The 22,808-nt window shown below is 38.0% G+C and overlaps 1 protein-coding gene across 1 annotated transcript in view; it reads right to left on the bottom strand.

The window, feature by feature from the left end:
• Window positions 1–1,266: 1,266 nt before the first annotated feature.
• Window positions 1,267–22,808, bottom strand: part of COL4A3BP (collagen type IV alpha 3 binding protein) — a 79,408-nt gene continuing 57,866 nt past the window's right edge. Inside the window, exons 8-18 of the mRNA XM_017740649.1 lie at window positions 18,590–18,682; window positions 15,819–15,905; window positions 14,753–14,845; window positions 14,077–14,154; window positions 9,821–9,916; window positions 9,014–9,146; window positions 8,814–8,884; window positions 7,347–7,475; window positions 6,460–6,589; window positions 5,086–5,222; window positions 1,267–4,222 (exon numbers count right to left, since the gene is read on the bottom strand). Coding sequence (XP_017596138.1) covers window positions 5,095–5,222; window positions 6,460–6,589; window positions 7,347–7,475; window positions 8,814–8,884; window positions 9,014–9,146; window positions 9,821–9,916; window positions 14,077–14,154; window positions 14,753–14,845; window positions 15,819–15,905; window positions 18,590–18,682 — 1,038 coding nt within the window. The 3' untranslated portion in view covers window positions 1,267–4,222; window positions 5,086–5,094. The remainder of the gene's footprint in view (window positions 4,223–5,085; window positions 5,223–6,459; window positions 6,590–7,346; window positions 7,476–8,813; window positions 8,885–9,013; window positions 9,147–9,820; window positions 9,917–14,076; window positions 14,155–14,752; window positions 14,846–15,818; window positions 15,906–18,589; window positions 18,683–22,808) is intronic.

Raw genomic sequence — 22,808 nt, 5'->3', positions numbered from 1 at the left:
GCACATAAAAGTTTAGGAAGTCCTGTGGATGACAATAGGTCTGACTATTGATAGATCCACAATTAATAAATAATAATAATTTTAAAAATGTTCTTTTAAAGGAGAATTAGGTTAAACCTTGAAAACTGCAGCAATCCACAGTACCAGGCTTCCTTATTCTGGCTATAGTCAATGCATAGAAGAGGCAGGTGTGCATAGAGAAGAGCTTACTGCATCAAGGGCTACAGCTGAGGACATTTTCAGGTAGCTAATGCTCAAAGTGTGTCCCTTTGTGTAACAAAATGTATTTTTCTCCTCCTATAAAACTTAGCCTATAAAAGGTGGAGACTAAAGGTGATTAGCATTAGTAATACACTACTAAATTGCATGGCATAACCCTAATTATCATTCATCATCCAGGGTCAAATTACATTGTAGTTACACAGAAATGCTCAGCCTCTCCTGACTGGAAAGTATGTAGTTTTTAAACTACGCACATAAGTTATGGGACCAGGAATATGAAATGTGACCTTTTTTTTTTTTTTTTTTATTTTGGGGGACTTATTGCTAGGTAAAATAGCTGCATTCTTCAAGGTTGGGGGTTACCTCAGGACTCACTATTTTTTGCACTATATTACATGATGTCTGATACAGCTGAGCTTCAGGTAAGTTTTGTTTCTGTGCAAGTAATGCCTTCTCTTATTTCAGGCTGTTACTCCAGTCTTGCATGTAAGGTTTCTACAGCTTTACTGATTGCTATATAAAGAAGTAAAAATCACTGTGAAACAAATAAAGGTAGGATTATTATTGATCCATTAGGCACCACCTGTTTCTACTATTAAGAAACTTGCTCACAGAAGCTCATCCTAGTTACTAAAAATTATTCTTACTTTGAAAAGGCCACAAGTTTACCCTTTGGCACATCTCCGTCCCGGATCGCTGTTCTTCCCATGGAAGTTCCCAGAATCTTGTTAATTCTGTACAAATGAAGAGCTGGCACACTCTGTAAGTGCTCTGTATTATGACTACACTGTACAGGAGCACCTTTTAACACCCCTCTGACTGTTCACACAAAATGAACTTCTCAATGTATAAACTAATGTGGCATTCAGGTTTTCATCCCAGTAACCTCAGTAACACAAGTAAACTGCTTTCCTGTTAAATGTTTTTCATGCACTAGAATATTGTAGATAACTTTATTCATGATTTAAAAGTTGGTTAAAAGGTAAAATATTTTAAGTAAGTTTCTCCAAACACTGGAAAGTCAAAAATAACAAAAAGCCAAGATTTTTCTTCATAATTTTAATATTTTTAACTTTTAAATACTGGTTTTAAATTTGTGATTGTAACATGTAAGAGCCAACTTCTTTTAATTTTTAAAACTTATCATTAGGATCATAAAGCTATTATAGAACAGTTACAACTCTACACACTCAAGGTACTCAAAAATATGATTCATGTTTTAAGTCTGTAAATGAACAGTGGCAATTCAAATACAGCGTTATCTGTACAACTTGACAAAAATACAGGTGGACAATCTGATTAAAGAGAATCTGCACAACTTCAGATAAGCCAGCTCAGCCCAATTAAGTAAAAGGTAAGTTTTTTCAAAGTGCATCACATTTTTCACAGATAAATTTTTCAAAGATTTTCAGGTTCTCAGACAGAATAACAACGACCATCTCATCTTCATTCCCAGTACAAGTTCTACCAAGTCACGTGCTTCAGAACTAGTTTGGCAACATCCAAATTCTCCGAACAGATGCAGATACCTAGAGAACAATATCTGATGGAGAAGATTGCTGTATTTTCTCCCTTTTCAATTGGTTCAGCTTACAAAACAACCATTCTAGAGTCAGAAGCTCTTTCTGCAAAGACCACCACAGCTGCATAAACACTCTTGATCTGTTAACAGGAAGAAATGAACTCAGACCACTCAGACGTGGCAGTGACTGACAAGAGGGATGGGCTCAAGAGACAGGGTAAATTGTATAAAACCTGTATAAAAGCAACATCCCTTCCAGAAGAAAAGATCTAATGGCTACTCACACAAGGACAATCTGAGAGGCCTACTGCCTTTCGAAATTATTTTTTGAGAGGTCCATTAATAATGATTTCTCAGTCATGTAACTCCTTCCATAGTCTTTAAAAAGCCTCTTACAAATCTGATTGGGCAGGGCTAGCTACAGTGAAGTACCAATGCCTTTATCTAAAAGTAAAACATATTCTTTACAAATAGTATTTGTAGTGTCATTTTATTTACAGAATAAATCGCAAAAGTACATCACATTTAGTGCAAATGCAACTAATGATATAAGTTTATATACTGCTTTGTAAACTTTCCATACCTTTGTAAAATAAAGCTATCCTATTAAATTAATAAACTTGCCCGCGTTCCAACAATTACCAGAAATGGCAAATAAGGACTTAAACTCTTTATATTTTGGACTTTTTTTTTTTTTAAGTTCCCATCAGTGGCTATGGTGGAATGTACCACTGCTTGGTTGATTGTAAAAAGATGAAGTACATTTGAGGTATAAGATTTTGTTTTCTAACGTTGGTATATAAAATGCTCACTGGTGATATAGTAAACATGTACAAATTTTCATCTTATTTGCCTTACTAATATTACCATGTAGGCACTTTTCTACATATTCAAATGAACAGAATAACTCTGTAATAAGGCATATTCCATGCACACCATTAGAGAAAGGCAAATAAAAAGGGAAGAGTTACAGAGTATGAAATCTGCATGCGTGTGTAATCATGTGTTAGGTACGGTTTCATCTCTACAGAGATGAAGAGAGAAGTTTTTCACCACTGTGCAGATCACATTGAATCATTTACCAAATCTTCACTAAGTTACTGTATTACATCTCTTTTCAGGCACCTAGCACACTATATAAAATAAATTTGACTTTCAGCTTTCTTTTGAAGAAAATATATCTGAAACTTTTTTCCTCAAGATACACGGTTTAGTGAAACACCGAGCAGTCTCTGAAGAGTTTCCAGCTACAGGACATGGATAAAAGACCTCACAGTCAGTACTAGCCCAACACAGTCCTCTCCTAACAAGTATCTCCAGAATCAAAGATAGGCAAACATCTGACATTTAAATCTTCACAGCAGCTAAAGGGAACTTTTCAGTAAGAACTACGCATTCTTATAGCTCTGATGGGTTTTTGATCAAGAGGCAAATAATTTCCTATATGAACCTCACAGCACAGCTTGATTGAGATGAGGAAAACACATGCAGGATCTGAAAATAATGTACTCATCCTCAATCTAGTCTGGGAATGTTGTTTGATGCAATCCAAATTACTTCAATAAATATTATAGTGTACCTTCTCACAGCTTTGGGAAAGCCCCGGATATCATGCAAGAAAGCAGTCCACATATAGTATGGACAGGCGTCTGCCAGGTTTTAGGCAGTCTCTTGCCCTCTCATACAGAATCTTTCTAGATATTTCTGGATCATGTTTAATAACAAAAATTCTGCAGCACATATTACATAACTAAAAAATACAATAGAAATATAAAGATATCTGGAAAAAATAAAGCTTTTCACACTCTTACTCCTTCAGAACTAAAGATCGTCATAAGAGTAAGACAATAGAAAAGGCAAATTCATAAGGATATTGACAGCCCTCAGTTATTAACTGGCATTTTATGTAACAAGATGGTTCATTATAGAAACCAGCAGCAATGAACTGTGATTATACAAAGCAAAACAAAACCTACCAACAAGTTACCTAGGTTCTACTGAAGCCAGTCCTCTCACACCCCCAAAATACCACACAGATTTTTGTGCATATAAAGCACATACAGTATGCTATATGTGCATTTGTCTCTTGTGCTTTTCACACATGCACAAAAACTGCACAAGTATCTTGGGATGGTTGACAATGAAATTCTACAACTTGTTCAAAATTAACACAGTAGCCCATGTTGGTGATTCAAAGTTGTATGCACTCTTCTTTTAAAGCAAGCAAATAAAAATAGAGCCATATACATGTTATCAATACATGTATTTATAATTACACACTGATTCAGCAAGAAAGATAGCAGGAGAGAGCTGTTGTTAAATATTCAGCCTCATGGTGTTGTACCACTTCTCCACTTCAGTATACAAAGCCTAGAACTTGGGCCATAAAAAGACTGTAGATCCTTCGTTCCAGCATGGAGTGCTCTATGCATGGTCACTTCTCCAACGTGGAATGCTCACCCAGTCTTGTTCTGATTGCTGCAGGTAAGCAAAGACAAAAATACAGCCCTGAAAAGTTTGTATACTGCTAGTACAATGAACTTGTTAAAACACCTTAAATGTCATCAGGACTGCTACAGTCATGTGTTAACTGTTGGCTTGCGACATTGTGTTTTAAATGCTTTACTTACACTAGTTCTCTAACGATTTACATTTAAAACTGTGAATTATTAAAGGAATATCTGTTACAGCTGAATGAAACAACTAAGACTTTTGGAGTCTGACACAGTAAATAGAACCCAAAAATAGAGGTAGCCTATATCACACATAGAAAAAGAAATGGAGACTCATTTTCAGATGTGACTGAATGATGCTGTAACACTAGCACAACTAAACATAATTCTGTGGTTTGACATGACAGTTATAGAAAATGAAATACATAGGAGTCTAACAAAAATTAGGGTAAGCCTTATTTTAAAGCCTTATATTACAAACACTAAGCGGCTCAGATAGCCTCCAAGTGACCAAGAAATCCTCTTCTAATGTCATATCATCATCTAACTGTTCAAACAAGCCAATAACCTATACCATTAAAAACATATCCATTGACTTCAGAAAGCATCTGGAAATCCCTTTTCTTTCTAAGGTTCATCAGAAAGGCTAAAAACTTAAGTCACAGTCTTCCAAATACTCTAGTAATTCATGTTGGTCTGTCAGTGAAGTTCCATTAATAACTTGTGCAGCCTGTACACAGAAATGACATGACTGTTTTAAGAAAGTATATTGCATACTAAAAACAAGTACTGAAGCCATGCTAATCATGCAGGATATTTCTAGATCGCATACTTCCATTTGGCCTTAAATTTAAAATGGTGAATCAAGAATTTTAAAAGTATATATACCTGCTAATACTAGAATAAAATAGGCTTTCCTGCTGTTTTCTCTTGCACGTATGATGTAAAACGCTTTAAGAACTTTGGATATTCTCGTTTAGCCACTGCCCGTAACACTGATGCTGGTGCCCATCCTCCTGGGTTCACTAGAAGTAAACAGGAAGAATGACATTGTAATGAAGCAACTCCACTAAATGCTGAAACAACAAATTTTAGTTCATTACTCCTGCAACTCTTCCTGAAGTAACAGGAAAGAATAACCATCAGCAGATTTTTTTTAATGCCCTAGACTTGTTGTAGCACTTTCTTTTTGTAATACTCAAGCTCAGTCCAGATCTATGATGCCATTATTTAGAAAACATTAAACACGCAGTATGGTGAGTCTTAGAAAAATGCCCAAATGGAAGAGGATATTCTCTATGGGCTTTCAAGAAACAAAATAGAAGGAGATCTGAGTAACTTCCTATTTCAAAAAAAGCAAGTCAGTATTAACTTTTCAATAATTACTGCCTTTGCCTGCAGAACTGCTACATAGGCAGCACCCTGCAAACAATTATAAACCATTTAAAGAAAATTTGAACTGATTCTTAATTACATTTCAATTCACAGTGAAAGTATGTTGCTGAAAAAGCTATCACTTCCCATATAGTCACAGTTCAGAATTTAGCACTGAAAATGTACTTTTTAAGTGAACTGGAAACTTTGAAAAAAAGTAATAAGCAGAGCGAGCTACTTTGAAGTGTCTTGTTGCTCTGGGAGAGAGGATAGTAAGCATGCATCCCCAACACCACAACACCTTGCTAAATACTGGATACAGCAACAATACAATTTGGCTTTGACAATTTTTTAGTCAATACCAAGGATTCTATCAGCTAAAAAACATAATTAAGAAATGTAGGCTATATTATACAGCTTTCAAGCATCTTCATACAAAATGTGTTTACTCCTTCTTGGCACCAGGAGATAAGAACTGTATCTTTACTATCAGCAGCTTTTCAGCCTAATGAGATGAATTGGGAGGAAAAAAAATTACAGTAGTACATGAAAAAACCCAACATACCATTACTGAAACTAAAAGCTCTGCCAACTCATTCCAGTTGCAGGTATTTCTGCCCACCTTCCTCCACCCCAAGGTTGTGTACTTAAGACTGAGCTACACAATTCTTCATTTATTCCTCCCAGAGTACTACACAATGAATGATCCCATTCACCAATTTATGTAGCACATTAATTTGAGACCTTTTGAATGTGATGAACATAAAGGTGATGCTATATATAGACTAAACAGAAAAGGGCATCAAACCGTTTTTCTTTTGTGCCAGTATTCAACTCCCCAAAATTAACATCTATCATGAATGTCATACTGAAAAATTTTATACTTACCATTAGCTACATATGTAATCTTGCACAGAATGTTGTCCCTGCTTATTTCTTTGTTCCCCTCTGGTGGGCTTACTAATGTCTGACAAATCATAGCAATATTTATTTTGGCACGGACACAGCGATTGTTCAGCTGCCAAAAATAAGAAACATTGTGAGCCTCAAACTAAATCCGTTTCATCATACTTGAGCATGAACATTTTTTCATTATGAAGTCTAAGCCACTCTAGAAACTGTGTTTCTGAAACTCTGCATTCTAGCACTTAAATGGATGTAACACGGAAGTGAGTAAAACAAAAGATACGTGGTGGATAGGGAAAGGATTCAACTGAAACGTCTGAATCTCAAGTTTCTGCTTGCTTAACACATAGTAAGTGCATTATTTCAATTGTTTTGACAAATCACAGAAATGTTTCTTTACAGAAACATTTCAAGAATAATGTATCAACATTTAGAAATATCAGTTAACTCTTCCCTTGAAAGCAGGCTATGAAATAGCAATCCAAGGAAAACAATCATTGCTATTATCTGATAGAACCAAGGCAAACCTGTGTAAAATGGAGACTTAGCCCTACCTATAATTATACAAACCTACTTTTATATTTGACAATACTGAAGAGATACTGATTTGATTCCATTAAAAATAACCTCAATTCTTTAAAATGTTTTCACATCTCCAGAAATTTTGCTTCCATTCTGCTGAAACACCTTAGATCTGCCAACTGAGAGATCCGGTAAGAAAGCTTCTGGCTCAGAATGCCTTCATCAGGTCAATTTATCACCTGGTTTAAATCAACTGTATTTTTGTAAAAACCCTCTGTGAAGGCATTACCACAGAACAGAAAAACTATCTTAAAAGCAGAACTTCACAGAATCAAAATAATACTTACAGGAGCACTGTCATGTTCTACAGAGAAATTGCACACAATCCATGTTTCTGGATCATTTTCACTGAATGCTGGTATCTTTCTGATGGCAGACAAATACAGCACATCCCTTTGAGAGGCTGGCCACACTCTCTGCAGAGAAACACCTGAACATAAGCTTTTCCAAGTTTGTAAATTAAGTACTCACTATCCTTAGTTAAAATAAAAAACCAAGCAAGGCAAACCAGGTCAGTTATATTATTATGTTAAAGCATCTTCAAGTTAGTAATTTCATTTTCAAAACTGAAAGAGAACATAACTGTTGTAAATAGGCAATAGAAGTATCAGGTTGGCTACACTTCATACCAAAAAAATTAAGGCAAAACTTTAAGACCTTTGAAATGCAGAGCGCCAAACTGCAGTGAATTTTTCATTTAAAAAAAATAGGAAGAGGCAGTTCCCCTCCTGTTCCCTCAGCCTCAGTTTTGCATTTTAGTTAATACTTGTCAGCTACAAACTGTACTAATGGTTAAGCATATAGGGATACATCTACAGTTACTTATGTCTCTGGAGAGAAAGAGAGAGGAAGGATGTATTTATAACAATTACTACTTCAAAAAGCTACTGTTACTGCTACTACTTCAGTAAGACAGATATAGCAAACTGATACTATACAAGAGGAAGTTTCAGAAGTGAAATGTCTAAACATATAAGAAAATAGACAGAAGTTATTTTCCTGACACTCAATAGGAGAAAAAAGTTCTGGCTTTTACCACAACCAATACAGATGACACAACTGTCTTACTAAAAATTATGAGTCCTGTATTAAAGAAGTTTTAACTTAACTGCACTACTGGTAAAATCGTCAAAGAAAAATACTTGTTTTAACATTTGAATATACTAATACTTAGAAACATGCAAGACTAAGGATGAATCTGTATATTTCATTCCTATATATTTTTTAAATCTTTACATTTCAGTTGCTGGGTTATAATTCAAATGAACATTTTTATAAACTGACACCAGAACCATTTTGGGGGAAAAAACAATGAAGGTACAAGAACAAACGTTGTACCAACAATTAAAAACACTTGCATTACAAGGTGGTATGTCAACTAATTGTGGTGAACAGTAACCTGCATTTTTGCAAAAGAAACATCTGACACAGTGGTGTAGGTTTCTTCCTTGTAGTCAGTGGTGATTTACTGCTTCCATTTGCTTTGGATAACTCTGGCCTTGCTGGCAGTGATACAATCATGAGATTAAAAGCAGGCCTCACTTGCTACTACAAGCTCTATCAGACACATGCACAACCAATTATGCTCTCAAGAAAAGTTTGAAAAATTGATGGAAGTTGCAGTTTAATAGAGAACTTGTTCTGGAATATTGTCTGGAGCAGTATTTTGTTATGCCAGTGAAGTATTCAGAATAACACTGGAACACACGTGCCTCAGACTGCCTCAGTAAAGTATGCAAATGAAGTGTTATTACCTTATGTGTCTGGTAAATGATGATTGCGTTATCAGCTAAATTTTCCACAACATGGAAATTTTCAATTGTTGCTAAAAGAAGGGGGGGAGGGGGAGAAAAAAAAAAAAAAATCCATCAGCAAACAGTCACAGACAATAGGACAATGTTATCAATACTATTCTTGCTGATAAACGTGAAAAGCTGAAGAATCAATTCCTTACTTTCCCAGTCATTACGAACATCAACATTCCAGAAGTAGTGGCAAACTTCATGCCCTGTTACCCCTTTAACGGCATGGGTTGCTTTCAAAGGATCTAGAACTATTCCATTCTCTTCCACTTCTCGTCTGTATACCTATAGCCAAACACAAAGAAAGAAACGTAGAAGAGAAACTGTCTAAACTGTTCATGTTTTAACTCTTTAAATTTAATCAACAAACCAACAAACCACTTACCTAGAACACTGTCACATGAATAATTTGCCATGAAAGTGTTCTCTGGTAACTACTGTTGAAGACATTCTTACGTGGCAATTCACATTAAAATACCAGTACTTCAAGGTTTCTACTCCAGAAATGATTAAGCTACCTTATTTATCACCATCCACATGGATTCATAAGCACAGTAGAGCAGCCAACACAGTAGCTTGCTACTCTTGTTATTTTTGTACATAGAATTTACACATTCCTTTGATACCAACCTTTAAGTAGGAGGGAATGAGAAAGGACTCTGCAAAGATGAAGCTATTGCAAGACTTACACAGGATTTTGTATGAATAAATATATTAGAAGCCACAGCTCTCATGAACCCCAGCCTCAACCTAAACAATGCTATTCCCAGAGAGAAGTTGCAACAGCATAACTTGGTGATTAATAATATTAACAGAAAAGCATAGACTGATTTAGATTGGAAAAGACCCTTAAGATCACGGGCTCCAGCGGTAAAGATAACACTGCCAAATGTACACTGGAAGTATCTGTCTTCACAGTGTATCATCTTACACAAATTAACCAAACCCGAATAGTTTACCTTCATTTCTCCTTCTTCTACCACTAGCTGCCAATTGGCATCTCCTCCTACATCTTGCAAGGAATATGTCATGTGGTTTTGTACCATCTCTTCCACCTGTAAAGGAAAAAAAAATAGGCATTTTTAACCAATTCCTTCCATCTTTTTGGGAGGATACTGTACAGCATTAGAAGTCACAAGTTAATACTTCAATTCCTGTGCAGGAGCTGAATTTGAACAAGAGAGCTCTCTGTTAGGTTAGGAACAAAAAAATAACGCTGGCCTTCAGAAACAAAAGCCAAAATCTTGATTCAACTTCCAACTTCGTTCTTTGTGGGTACTTCCTATCCTGCCTTTGTGCCTTTAAACTGTCAAATCTCACCACTTCTACCTAAACCAGTTCTTTATTTCAGCAGATAGGAACTGCAGGTATCTCTAAATAGAATTGCAATGCACTGTAAGATATTCACTGAAGAGCATTTAAAAAGCTGAACAAAGGCAGGGGGTTAGGGAGGAAGACTGACAAGCTCTACAAAAGCATATGCATATCAAAAGTCATATTGGAAGAGCAGTGAAGGAAACAGTCACGAGCAAAGAATGCCTGCACTGTTTCAATGCCATCTTTGCACAGTTGACAGCTAGAAAGAAACCAGAAATGCCTACACTCAAAGGATTACGACAATAAAGATATTCTATAATTATAAAATGCTAATTCAAAACTTATTTAACTAGCAGCTGTGCCTTTTCTTTAAGGCCAAATATTTGCTATATTTTTATCAAGTTATGTGAATACCTCATTTTTTATTCCATATAATATGCATGAAAATGGGTATTGGGAAAGGAAGTGGATTTTTATTTTAGATCTAATATATTACTCTGTTTCCTTGGTCCCCCACCCTTTTCCAAATGCCCAAATAAAAACGGAAGCAAAATCATAGGGTATGCATTGCTGTGTATTGCTTCAAGTATTGGAAACACTTTAATAACTTTTTTACACCCAAAAGGTAGATGACTACTAAAACTTGTCACAGCAGGCAAGTCCACATGGTTCACATCATTCTCCTGAACTACTGGAAATACCTTTTTTTTTTCCCAAAAGGAAAAGCACTACAAACAGAATTAGTTAATGGGTCAACATGAAGATCAGTTGAAGACGTGCAGAATCACAAGATTAACAGTCTGAACCCTATGGTGCTTTTGTACAGTTTACAAAAATATGAAGCCTAGTGTGCAGTAAAATATGTAAAACATACTTAAGCAAGTATGAAAACAAGTAGAAAGCAAAACTAATAATAATTAATCTTTTTTTATACAATAAAGAATTGAAAGATGTTATTTATTTTTAATTCAAGGCAGTAATTTTGTTTGTACTAGGTACAATACACTTAAGACCAGGAAGAAAAAAGGTAATTGAATCAAATAAAACTCTCAAAGCACAACATGAAAAAAAAAATTCCACTGGATGGAAATCCTGGTTTGTCTTACTTTAACTAAGTATAGACTTCTCTAGACAAGGACAAGTTATCACTCCGGGTTTTGGGTATTTTGCTTTTGAGTTTCAGTGAATGAAATGCACCACCAAGATATCCGTTTCAGCTTCTAGACAAACCAGCTTTTGCTGCCAGTTACTAGCAGGTTTCCTACAAAAGATTCTTCCTTTTTTTCCCAGTGAAACAATGACAGTACAATACAAAACAGGTAAGAATGTGGGCTATTTAAATATTCAATGCTTCTTTAAGAAAGGAATCCTTGCCATGCTCCCAACACTTACTCACCATACCTTCAGGCCCTTATGTATTTTCTGTCCCACCCTAATTTATTAAGGACAAAGCTATGCTTTATACATTTACTTTTGTCTTTTGCTACATTTGCTTTATGTCCTTAATGCAAAGGAATGAGGGAAATATCAAGGACTGAAGAGAAGAAGGTACCCACAGGAACACAATCTAAACAGGCTCCTGCTTCACCAGGAAATGCAGTATTTACACAACCTGCTTGTGCACTCTCTCTCCAAACTGTATTTAGTCTATGCACTGGTCACCATCTGTCAACCTGCACAGTCAAGATCCACAGATTCTCTCCCACTTGAGACACTCACTATTACCTCTGGGTTCCTAGTTGGCTACAGGAACAGTCTGCAAAAATATTGCAACTTGTACTCCATACAGTCTTGACCTGAACTTTGAGTGGCAAGTTCTTCCGTTTAAAGGGCTTCAGAGCAGCTCAAACTATGATAAAGCTTGTAGATGTTTAAAAGAAAGTGATCTGAACTCTCACTCAACTGGCAAAGACAAATCAATACCTTACTAGAGGGACACTGAAGAACCAACTCCCATCAGAATACATCTTTATATTTCTCAGTCTTAAAAACAGGGTTGCAAGTTGCTACTTGACCTTTTACTGATACCCTTCATTCCCTTCATTCACATTAAGTCTAGGAAAAAAGTCACATTTGTTAAGAATCAAGATATTAGCTTGCCTTCCCAAAAGTCAAATTGTCAGCCTGGTGACAGAGGCCAATTTTTCATACATTTTTTAATAAAGTCCAGAGCAGGTAGAATGAAAAGGTCTGCTTTTCTCATCATGCTCTCTGTTGTCTTGTTCAGTAGACCTGAAACTCCAGAGCAGGTTAGAATGACTTGTTGGTCTGGCAAGAATTTGTTTTAGGGAAAATACTTGGAGGTTGGGGCTGCATGTGGGGATACTCGTACTTTCTGCAGTGAGTCCATTAACTTGAAACTGGATTAGGAGGGACTCCATAGTAACTTCCATGTAGTATAATCCATGCAGCAGGTGAAAAGAGCAACTTTACTCCAGTCCATTTGGTCCTGATACTTAACCACAATTTGCATTACTGTGATAAGGACTTCGTCCACTCTCAGGTCTTTAAGTGATTAGTTCTGCAGTCACACTGGTGCTCTACAACTCAGGTTTATCATATGAATGCAGAAATGTTTTATGCCAATCACAGGCATAAAAGAGGTGAAAATGAGGACACCTGCATATCTTGGCAAATATGAGTTTCCCTTATGCTGAATGATCTCTGCACCCACAATCTGACAGAGTACTATTTCCTGTCTTGGCAAACAAACTTGCTTTCTATTACTTATTATTCCCTTACTTTATTATGCCCTCACTTTACTACCCCTCCTCCCAAAGTGAAAAAAAAACTTAGAAAACTAACTCAACTACTGGAGTACCAGTAGATGAGCCTACCACTGTTGTGCAATAGGACTTGCACACTTCTTCCCTTGCAATAAGTCCAAATTTCAGAAACAAACTGACTGCAAAAGGTCTTGGAATTTTAGTCCACTAGCCAAGTCCTTAAGTGTTGGTCCTGCTCATGAAGCTGGTTGTAAGGTCTGCAGGTAATAAAATTCCAGGCTCTGTTTAAAAAAAAAAAAAAAAAAAAATCTTTTCCTGTTTGAGAAAAAAAGGATTGGTTGGAGCTTTTGTTAATACTTTAAAAAACCTCCAAAAGAGCAGATCCCAAAAGGAAGCTCCATATTGACAACCACATATGGACCACAGCAGAAGGAAAGTAATAGCATGAATAACATGGTTAGTTTTGGAGACTAAAAAGCAAACATGTGAACACACTTATCTTATTCTACCCTAAACTATCATCTTCCTAGCAAGCACCTAAAGTGATTTTGTACATTACTGGAATATGTCATTATGGCTACATTGACATATTCAGCATGTCAGACTTATTTTCTGAAGGACAAGTGAATATATATAAACTCTTCACCATGATTTGTCATACCCACAGTCTTGTAGGTCAACATGTTTAATGGCCTTTTGGTAATCAAACTAGTCATAGAGGTAAAAAATAGTAATAGTGAACCGTAAGATTCAGTATATTAATATCATTGTAAACAGACACTTTAGACAAAAACCAAACCTTTGACTTAAAAGCAAGAAAAGCTATTCAATCCGAAGCAAAGACCATCTTCAGCCTCTGTAAAACATATGTTATTCTACTTTCATTGTAACTACAAATACAAATTTTTCAAACTATAGGCATTTTTTTAAAGCTATTGAAGTAAATCAAATAGTTTCACAAGATTTGGGCCTCTGTATAAGTGGTATGCATGCAAGCTGGATGTAAAGAAAGACAACCATTTAGTACAGGAATAGAGAACTCCTTTGTTTGTCTCAATGTACTAGTTCAAAGCAAGCAGTGATTGACATAACAAAAAACCCCCCAGGTTCTAGAGAAGAGGATGAAACACAGCAAAGACATGCAACCCCCACTTGACACATCAATACAGTACCTGGGCGCTGAATCTGTGAACATCATCAGAGGCACTGACTAGATCAATGGAAGACATGGAGGAAGAGCGACTATATGGCTACCAGAGACAGACAAAGAAAAAACCAAGTAATCAGAACAAAGGCACAACAGAGCGTTCAGTACCAACTTGCAAGCACAAGATAATGAAGAAAAGGAAAACAAAAGCACCATAAGCAGCAAGCACAGCAGCGAATGCTGATTTCATGCACCTATTATATATTATGCTCCCAGTGTAGCCCTGACAGGAGCATAGTGTTTCCAGTAATACTAAAAAACAAGCCAACTGATTTGGATGCAACCAACTGGATTTTTGTTGTTGTTTGTTTGTTTGTTTGTTTTTTAAATAAAATCAATTCAATGAATTTGGGTGAAGGTATCTTGAAAACACTGGGGTTAGCCAGTTGGTATTTTTCCTTTATTTTCTGCCTGACAAACCTGACACAAGTAAAGAATATCCTAAACAGGTTCTCAAATCAGTATTTTTGAGCCAAGACAAAAAGCAGTCCTTCTTCAGTTCCAGCTACTTTATTCGAAGATGACTAGGCCACTGGAAGTTACTGGAAACACCTAAAAATCTCACCTGCCCACACAAAATATAACACAGAAACAGCACGGACCAGCCCAATATTCTGAGAAGATGAGGATAAATATCCTACCGTTTGCACAAACCGATGAGTCCCCACAGCAGAATATGCATCTCCAGAAGGTAAGGATGTTGGCCAGTGTAATCTAACCTTTTCGCTTTGCGACTGCAACAACATCGGTTTAATTATTATTAGTCAGCTGCTACTGGGTGGACTGTGAAACAAAGTGAGTCATGCTCAATCTACATAGTTACTACAACAACTAATGCTGTCCATGACAGGCATGAAGCTGTCATCCCACTGGAATTCACAGTGAGTGGGCCTGAAGACTGAATTAATCTAAACTTCAAGGTGTATTTCTAAGTTAAGGAAAACACACTGGCAGCACTAAAGATCCATGTAGTACTGTCACAATCACTCAAAACCTTTACTCTTTGCTAAGAGATGCCAACATAGGATAAACTCTGTTGGGTACTACAGGTCCACTAGAGAGTCTTTTAATTCTCAAGTCATTGTTTTTCACTATATTCCTAAGCATAAACCCTTTTAAGACAAAGGATGCACCACTTTGCTATTCCCTCTCATTTTATATGCTGCTATACTTTCTCATATGCTATATATTTACTAGAATGCATCTTATCCCTTTTTGATCCTTGTCACTGAAGTGTATTTAAGAAATGAGTTAGTGAAGTAGCCAGAGACTACAGAATTTTAAAATTAAAACAAACACTAACAGAAGTATGCCTTTCCTACTCCAAATACCACTAAAGTAAAAAGAAACTTCAGGCCAATAATTGGATTTTGAGACAGCTGTAGTGTTTGATATTTTTATTTTAACACAGCATCAGTCACATATAAAGATAATTTTCATTTAGGAAACTCATTTAGGAATTAGAATCTAGAGACATTCAATAAACTTAGCACTTATACTATTCTTTTCTTGACAAGCTGTGAAGTTGCTTTCTCAAAATTAGCATTAAGCAACAACAATTTATTGTAAAAATGTTAAAGGAAATTCCCTGATCAGTGTCAGAATAAAATAACTAGAGCTTCAGGAGATACACCTCAGGACAGAGTGTAAGTCACAGAAGTCTCTCAGGAAGTGCTCATCACTAAGACATTTTTCAAGTATCAGTACCTGTTCTTCCATTTTATCCTGTCTATCAAGAGCAGCCTCAACAGCATCAAAGAATTCTTCTTCATTAATCAGACTATTAGGACCCTCCTAGAGCGCAAGAAACAAAACTAGTTAAAGTTTCTGCAGACATAAAAGTTCCACTTAAATTTAACATTAGAAATACATATTTATATTGTATATGTAACTGATGGAAGCAAATTTCTTCTGTAGACCTCAAATATTTTCACCAATATTCTTGGATTACAATTTCTCTGAAAATCTTTACTTGTTAAAGGAAGTGTCTCCCTCTAACAACGATTTTATGATAGTTGCATAAAGAAGAAAAAAACCAAGGAAACTGAGTAATGCTTTGACACCAAATTTAGGGTTTAATTAATAAATATCTTCTCTTGAAAATGTTTACAGTGTCAGTAAAGTACATCTATTAACATAACTGTGTTGTGAGACTCCTTTCAAGTATTTCAGTGCCTTAAGGCACTAATATTCAGGTATGCGCTCAAAAATATAACAAGAGAAGACAAAATTTTGGGGATCTCTATTGAAAATTCTTGGAAATAACAGTTTAACACTAAAGAGCAGGTAGAGTTAAGTCAAGCATTAAAAACTCTAGTCTACTAATTAAAATAGTAATTTCGTAAAATTAGGTTTACTGCTTTTACTGTATTGTAAAACAACCTAGTCCTCCAAACTAAAAAAAATCCCCAACCTGTGTATCAGCAGTGACACCTGGAAGAAGCAGCTGGGTTCATAATCAAATAGACAAAGTCCAGCTTCCTATTTATTTTATTCTTTTACAGTGCATGTCTCAGTGACAACAGTTAATCTAAGATCAAGTGCCTTAAATATCTGTACAGTACTATTTCTCAGGCTATGACTTGCAAGCAGAAATGTGTTTGATTAATGTACATGAAAGGGTCAAGCTCTTAAAAGTTATGCACATGTTATTACATGCGCACTAGCTTACATTAGTGTGGATGCCTGACCTGTGGAAGTGTTCAAGGCCAGGCTGGATGGGGTGTTGAGCAACCTGGTCTAGTGGGAGGAGTCCCTGCCTATGACAGGGAGATTGGAACTAGATTATCTTTAATGTCTGTTCCAACCTAAACCATTCTATGATTACCTTCAAAAGGCGGTTTACGAATCTTAGGATAGAACTAAATAACTCACCGAGGAGAATGCTGATGAAATGAAATTTAACAGAACAAAGGAACCTAAAATCTGAATTTGACAACACGATATTTCAAGTGGCAGTGACAAATTAAAAATTAATTTAAGTTAAACTTCATATTCTAGGACTGCCTCTGCTGTCAGAGTTTTCATATCTTTGCTTTACTTATCTCTACAGCTGAGCCAATAAAATGGGAAAGTACAATACAATTACATATAAGCAGTATCAAATCTATGACAAAATAACAAAAAATCAACAGAAGTATCTGTAAGAAACATACTTCAGACAAAAGCAAAATATCAAAGGTAAAGATATACTTCCACTCTCAAGAAATTAAGAACTGAGATTCTTCATACAGTTGCAGTTTCCAAGGTGAAAAAATAACTGTGGCATGAACACACTTGTAAATCACGCTTGCACTGGCTTGTGAAACTTCACTTTCCCCCTTTGAGAAACAACCCAATCTCAAAAATGTATTGGGTTGGTGTAGGTTTCTGTAGCTGGAGTGGCTACAGGGGATGGCTTTTGTGAGAAGCTGATAGAAGCTTCTTCCCCCATGTCCAACTGGGCCAGTGCCAGCTGGCTCTAGGATGGACCTGCTGTTGCCACTGCCCAAGGCTGCACCCATCAGCAACTATGGCAGCACCTCTGGGATAACATATTTAACAAGGGGGAAAAAAAGAACCCATGCAACTGCAGCTGCAGAAGAGCGGAGTGAGAGTATGTGCAAGAAACAGCTCAGTAGGTACCAACAGGTACCAGTAAAGAGGGAGGAGCAGGAGGCGCTCCACATGCTGGAGCTGAGACTTCCCTGCAACCCCTGGTGCAGACCACAGTGAAGCAGCTGTGCCCCTGCAGCCCATGGAGGAGCAGAGATGCACCTGCAACCCACTGAGGAGCCCACACTGGAGCAGGTGGATGCCCGAAGAATGATGTGATCCTGTGGGAAGCCCACAGTGGAGCAGGCTTCTGGCAGGACCTGTGGCCCCATGGAGAGAAGCTCATGCTAGAGCAGGTTTACTGGCAGGACTGCGATCCCATGCTGGAACAGCCTGTTCCTGAAGGACTACGTCCTGTGGGAAGGATTCAGGTGGAGCAGTTAATGAACAATTGCAGTCCATGGGAAGGACTCACGTTGGAGGAGTTCATGGAGAACTATCTCCTGTGGGAGGAATCATACACTGGAGAAGGGTAAGAGTGTAAGGAGTGCTCCCTGTGAGGAAGAAAGAGTGGCAGAAACAATGTGAGATGAACTGACCACAACCCCCATTCCTTTTCTCTCTGCACAGCTAAGGGGTAGAAAGCAGAAAATTTGGAAGCAAAGTTAAACCCAGGAAGAAGAGAGGGGTAAGGGAAGGGCGTTTTTGAGATTTGATTAGTAATTCAGCCATATTTCCCCAAGTTGAGTCTGTTTTGCTGGTGTCAGTAATTGGTGAGTGACCTATCACTGTCCTTATCTGAACCCAGAAGATTTTCACAGTATTCTCTCTCCCCTGTCCACCTGAGGGGAGTAGTAGAGTGGCTTAGTGGGCACCTGGTATCCAGCCAGGGTCCCACCGGAAAAAGTCAGTGTTTTAAAAAATCTCAAAAGCAGAATTCGTACCTCGTAGTCTGGCCCTCCGAAGTGGGACTTTTTCTTCAGTTCTGTCACAGCATTTTTGTATGCTTCTTCAATTCTTCTCCTTTTCTCTGTCTCCTGTAAAATTACATGACCATTTGATGCAGTGAGAATGAATTGTCAACATGCCAATAAATGGAATGACCAGGGTAGTTCTTTTTTCCAAGCAGCAACTGCAAAGCTGAGGAGTTTCTGAATTTATTTGCATATATATTCCAATACACATGCATATATAATAGAAAGCTTGGGCAACTAAACTACCTTGAGGATGCCTTCTAAGTCATGTGGAAGAAACCAGATCAGCAAGCAAAAATTGATTTCTAGTTTAAGCATAGTTGTTCATGGTTCATTGGGGGTCATACTTTGTGTCTGACACTTTCCATAAATCTCCTTGACTCAGATGCTTGGGCGGGGATAGCAAAAGGTAAAAAGTAAAACTGCTAAAAAGCTAACTTGCTGAATGTAGTGATACACTAACAAGTCATACCCTGTAAGTCTGCATCTATAATTAGGGCAGTGTGAATAATTTTGTGGACTCCACGCAGAGAGTGCAACTTGACTTCCTTCTCCCATAATAGGTTGTGACCGTACTAGCAGCCAGTCTATGTAGACACCAGATGGTGACTATAATATTGTATACTTTCAATAAAATAGTAGTAATGCCAAAATCAGATTAAGTCTAGTATTTCCTCTACAAATTCTGCATACTGCCAGATACTTTCCATGAAAAAGTTACAAACAATTCTGAAATCCTTGCAAAATTTTTGCAAGATATTTCTCTGTCCCCTTTCAAAATCACTTCAGGTGAAAGCAAGTTAAGAACAGGTGGACAGCACACACTACTTCTTGCAGATATGGGTATAATTATTCAGCAACACAAATTGAAATTCAAAGATTCAGTGGAAAACCCTGAAGCAATACTCAAAGGCTGAGTTTATCAACTGGGAATTTGGTGGTAACATTCACTCAAACACATTTTCCAGTTTACAATTAGGCAATAGTTTTGATGCAGAACAAGGTAGTATAGTTTTCCACAGGAAAAAAGAAAAAAAAGCACTTTGATGGAGACAATATTGTCTTTAACTGTGACTGTAGGCTTTTCCCTTCTGAAACTATCAAAGAGGCAGTACCTGCTAACAGATTTCATAAAAAATTATGCATGTTTATCTTTTTTGAAAGGAACTGGAGAGTTCTGAAGATGCATAAAACATGACTTGAGTATAAGTCACTGAGAAAAACATAGAAATTTTACCAGACTTGGAATGAAAAACAAAACAAACCCCACCCAAAACACAATTCCTCCTCCCATTCACCCCAAATCCCCACACCTTCTGTACTTCTGCAAATTAGTTACAATTCACATATGTCAAAATACAGCTCTCCAAATTTCCAGCTTCTCTTGGCAATAATATTAAAGAAGGCAGAAACAAGAACAGAAAAATGCTGCAGCAGTCAAGACAACATGAAAAGCATTATCACAAAGACTTTGCTGCAAGTAAAACAGTGGATCAAATACGACTGACAAAATCCTTTCCTTGTGTATCCATTTTTAAAAAAAGTCTATTTTAAAATACATTCAATGTATTATATACTGCACTGGAAACAAAAAGTCAAGCTCAAGATCTTAAGAGCTAAGTGTAAAAGGTGGAAAGAAAAGCTGTAACTACAATTACTTTAGATAATATTACATGCTTAATATTAATTTCATTCTGGACATTTGACTATTTTTGGTAATGAAAGAAAACTAACCATAGAATCTATACTTCTATCATCTCACAATATTTATTTCCTTTTCACAGAAGTTTACACACATATCCAAGAAAACCAAAAGTACAAAGATCTACACCATTCTCATCCCACATCTATCAGAAAACAAAGTCTTTTGATCAGGCCCATAGTTATAAAAGCTACTCTTACAAAGTGATGTTTAAGCACTAAAACAAAAAGATAAAATTAAACTAAAAGCAGCTCTACCACTGTGGAATAGTGGTAGCAGAGGTCTGAATACAGTCAATTGCTGTATTTAAGGGTATAGGCATCAAGATGCTGCTCACAGGGGGAGCATTTGTGGGAGGAGAGTGGGGTTGCCTTGTGGCAGACACAGGTGGGGCTGGCTGGCTCCAAAACAGATTCACTGCAACACACAGCTGAGCCCATCCACCATGTATGTGACACTTCTCGGGGGGGCGGTGAAAGAAGTAAAAAGCACTCAGTGGAGAGAGGAATTGAAAGAAAAAGTGAGGAACCACAGAGGAGATGCCAAGACAAAGAAGATGAGGAGATGCAGCTCCACGGCAGAGAACATATATATCCACACTACAGGCATATTTCCTGAAGGAACCCTGTCCCATAAAGGATCCACACTGCAAGAGATTTTTCCCAGAGGGCTGTCACTGATGGAGGCTACCTGCACTGGAGCTGGGAAAAAGCATGAGGAGGAAGGAATGGCAAAGATTAAGTATTTTAGACTAATTGCAACCCCCTCCATTCCTCACCCTGCACTGCCTGCTGCTAGCAGGCAGGAAGGTTATGGAACATACTACCTTCAAGTGAGAACACACAGCATGTACTAGACTATCAAGGCATCCAGCCCAGCCAGCAGGGATTTGTGAAAGGCAGGTTCTGCCTGACCAACCTGAACTTCTATGATAGGGTGACATGCTTAGTGCGTGAGGGAAAGGCTATGGATGCCATCTGTCTAGACTTCACTAGAGCCTTTGACACCATTTCTCATAGCATTATCCTGGAGAAACTGGCAGCTCATGGCTTGGATGAGTATACTCTTTGCTGGTTAAGAAACACCTGTCTGGATGGCTGGGCTCAGAGAGTGGCAGTGAATGCAGTTACATCCAGCTGGTGGCCAGTCACCAGTGCTCTTGGCAGGGCTCAGCACTGGGGAGCAGCTCCTGTTTAGTATCTTCATCAGTGATCTGGATGACGGGATTAAGTACACCCTCAGTTAGTTCAGCAATGACACCAAGCTGGGTGGGAGTGCTGATCTGCTGGAGGGCAGGAAGGCTCTGCAGAGGGATCTGGACAGGCTGGATCATGGGCCAGGGCCAGTGGTGTGAGGTTCAACAAGGCCCAGTGCTGGGTCCTGCCCTTGGGTCACAACAAACCCCAGCCGTGCCACAGGTGGAGTCGGAGTGGCTGCAGAGCTGCCCACAGGAAAAGGACCTGGGGATGCTGGTGACAGCAGCTGAACATGAGCCAGGGTGTGCCCAGGTGGCCAAGAAGGCCAATGGCATCCTGGCCTGGATCAGCAACAGTGTGGCCAGCAGGATCAGGGCAGGGACTGTCCCCCTGTACTCAGAATGGGTGAGGCCACACTTCAAATCCTGTGCTCAGTTCTGGATCCCTCAGTTCAAGAAGGACATTGAGATGATGTTCAGAAAAGGGCAACAGTGCTGATGAAGGGTCTGGAGCCCAAGTCCTGTGAGGAGCAGCTGAGGGTGTCTAGTCTGGAGTAAAGGATGCTCAGGGGGGACCTTCTCACTCTCTACAGCTGCCTGAAAGGAGACTGCAGCCAGGTGGGGCTGCTCTTTTCTCCCAGGTAACAAGCACAAGGAGAAGGGGAAATGGTCTCTACTTGCAGCAGGGAAGGGCTACACTGGATATGAGGAAAAAGTTCTTCACTGAAAGGGAAGACAAGCACTGAAACAGACTGCCCCGGCAAGTGGTGGTATCACTGACCCCAGAAATGTTACAGAAGGTGCAGATGTGGCACCAGGGACGTGGTTCAGTGGTGGACCTGGAAGTGTTAGGTTAACCACTGGACTTGATGAGGTTTGAGGTCTTTTCCAACCTTAATGATTTTACGATTCTAGGTAGAGTAGCCTACAGGGAAGGAATGAAGCTGAGCTCGGGAAAAGGGGCAAGAAAGCTGTGCTAGTGTTTGTCCTTCTGTCTCCCATTAATTTCCCATCATTTTAAACCAGCAACAATCTGATTTTCCACGTGGCAAGAATCTTCTGCCATGACAAAAACCAGGCAGCAATCTTCCTGTCTTTCTCTTGACCCATGAGCTTTCTCATTCTATTTCTCTCTCTTAAGCTGAATACGTGGTGAGCACGTCACTCTTCGCCAAGGCTATCCCACCATAATTCTAGTTATTTCATTCAGTAAAAATTCTCCTCTTCCAAAAGGCTAGCAAAGAGTGGAATACAAAGTAATGACTTCATATACTAATTAAGGTACTTTACCA

This window comes from Corvus brachyrhynchos, unplaced genomic scaffold (genome assembly GCF_000691975.1).
Source record: "Corvus brachyrhynchos isolate BGI_N302 unplaced genomic scaffold, ASM69197v1 scaffold467, whole genome shotgun sequence".
NCBI classification, from domain to species: domain Eukaryota; kingdom Metazoa; phylum Chordata; class Aves; order Passeriformes; family Corvidae; genus Corvus; species Corvus brachyrhynchos.
The sequence above is the reverse complement of the archived record's forward strand: the minus strand, read 5'-3'. Positions and strand labels throughout refer to the sequence as shown.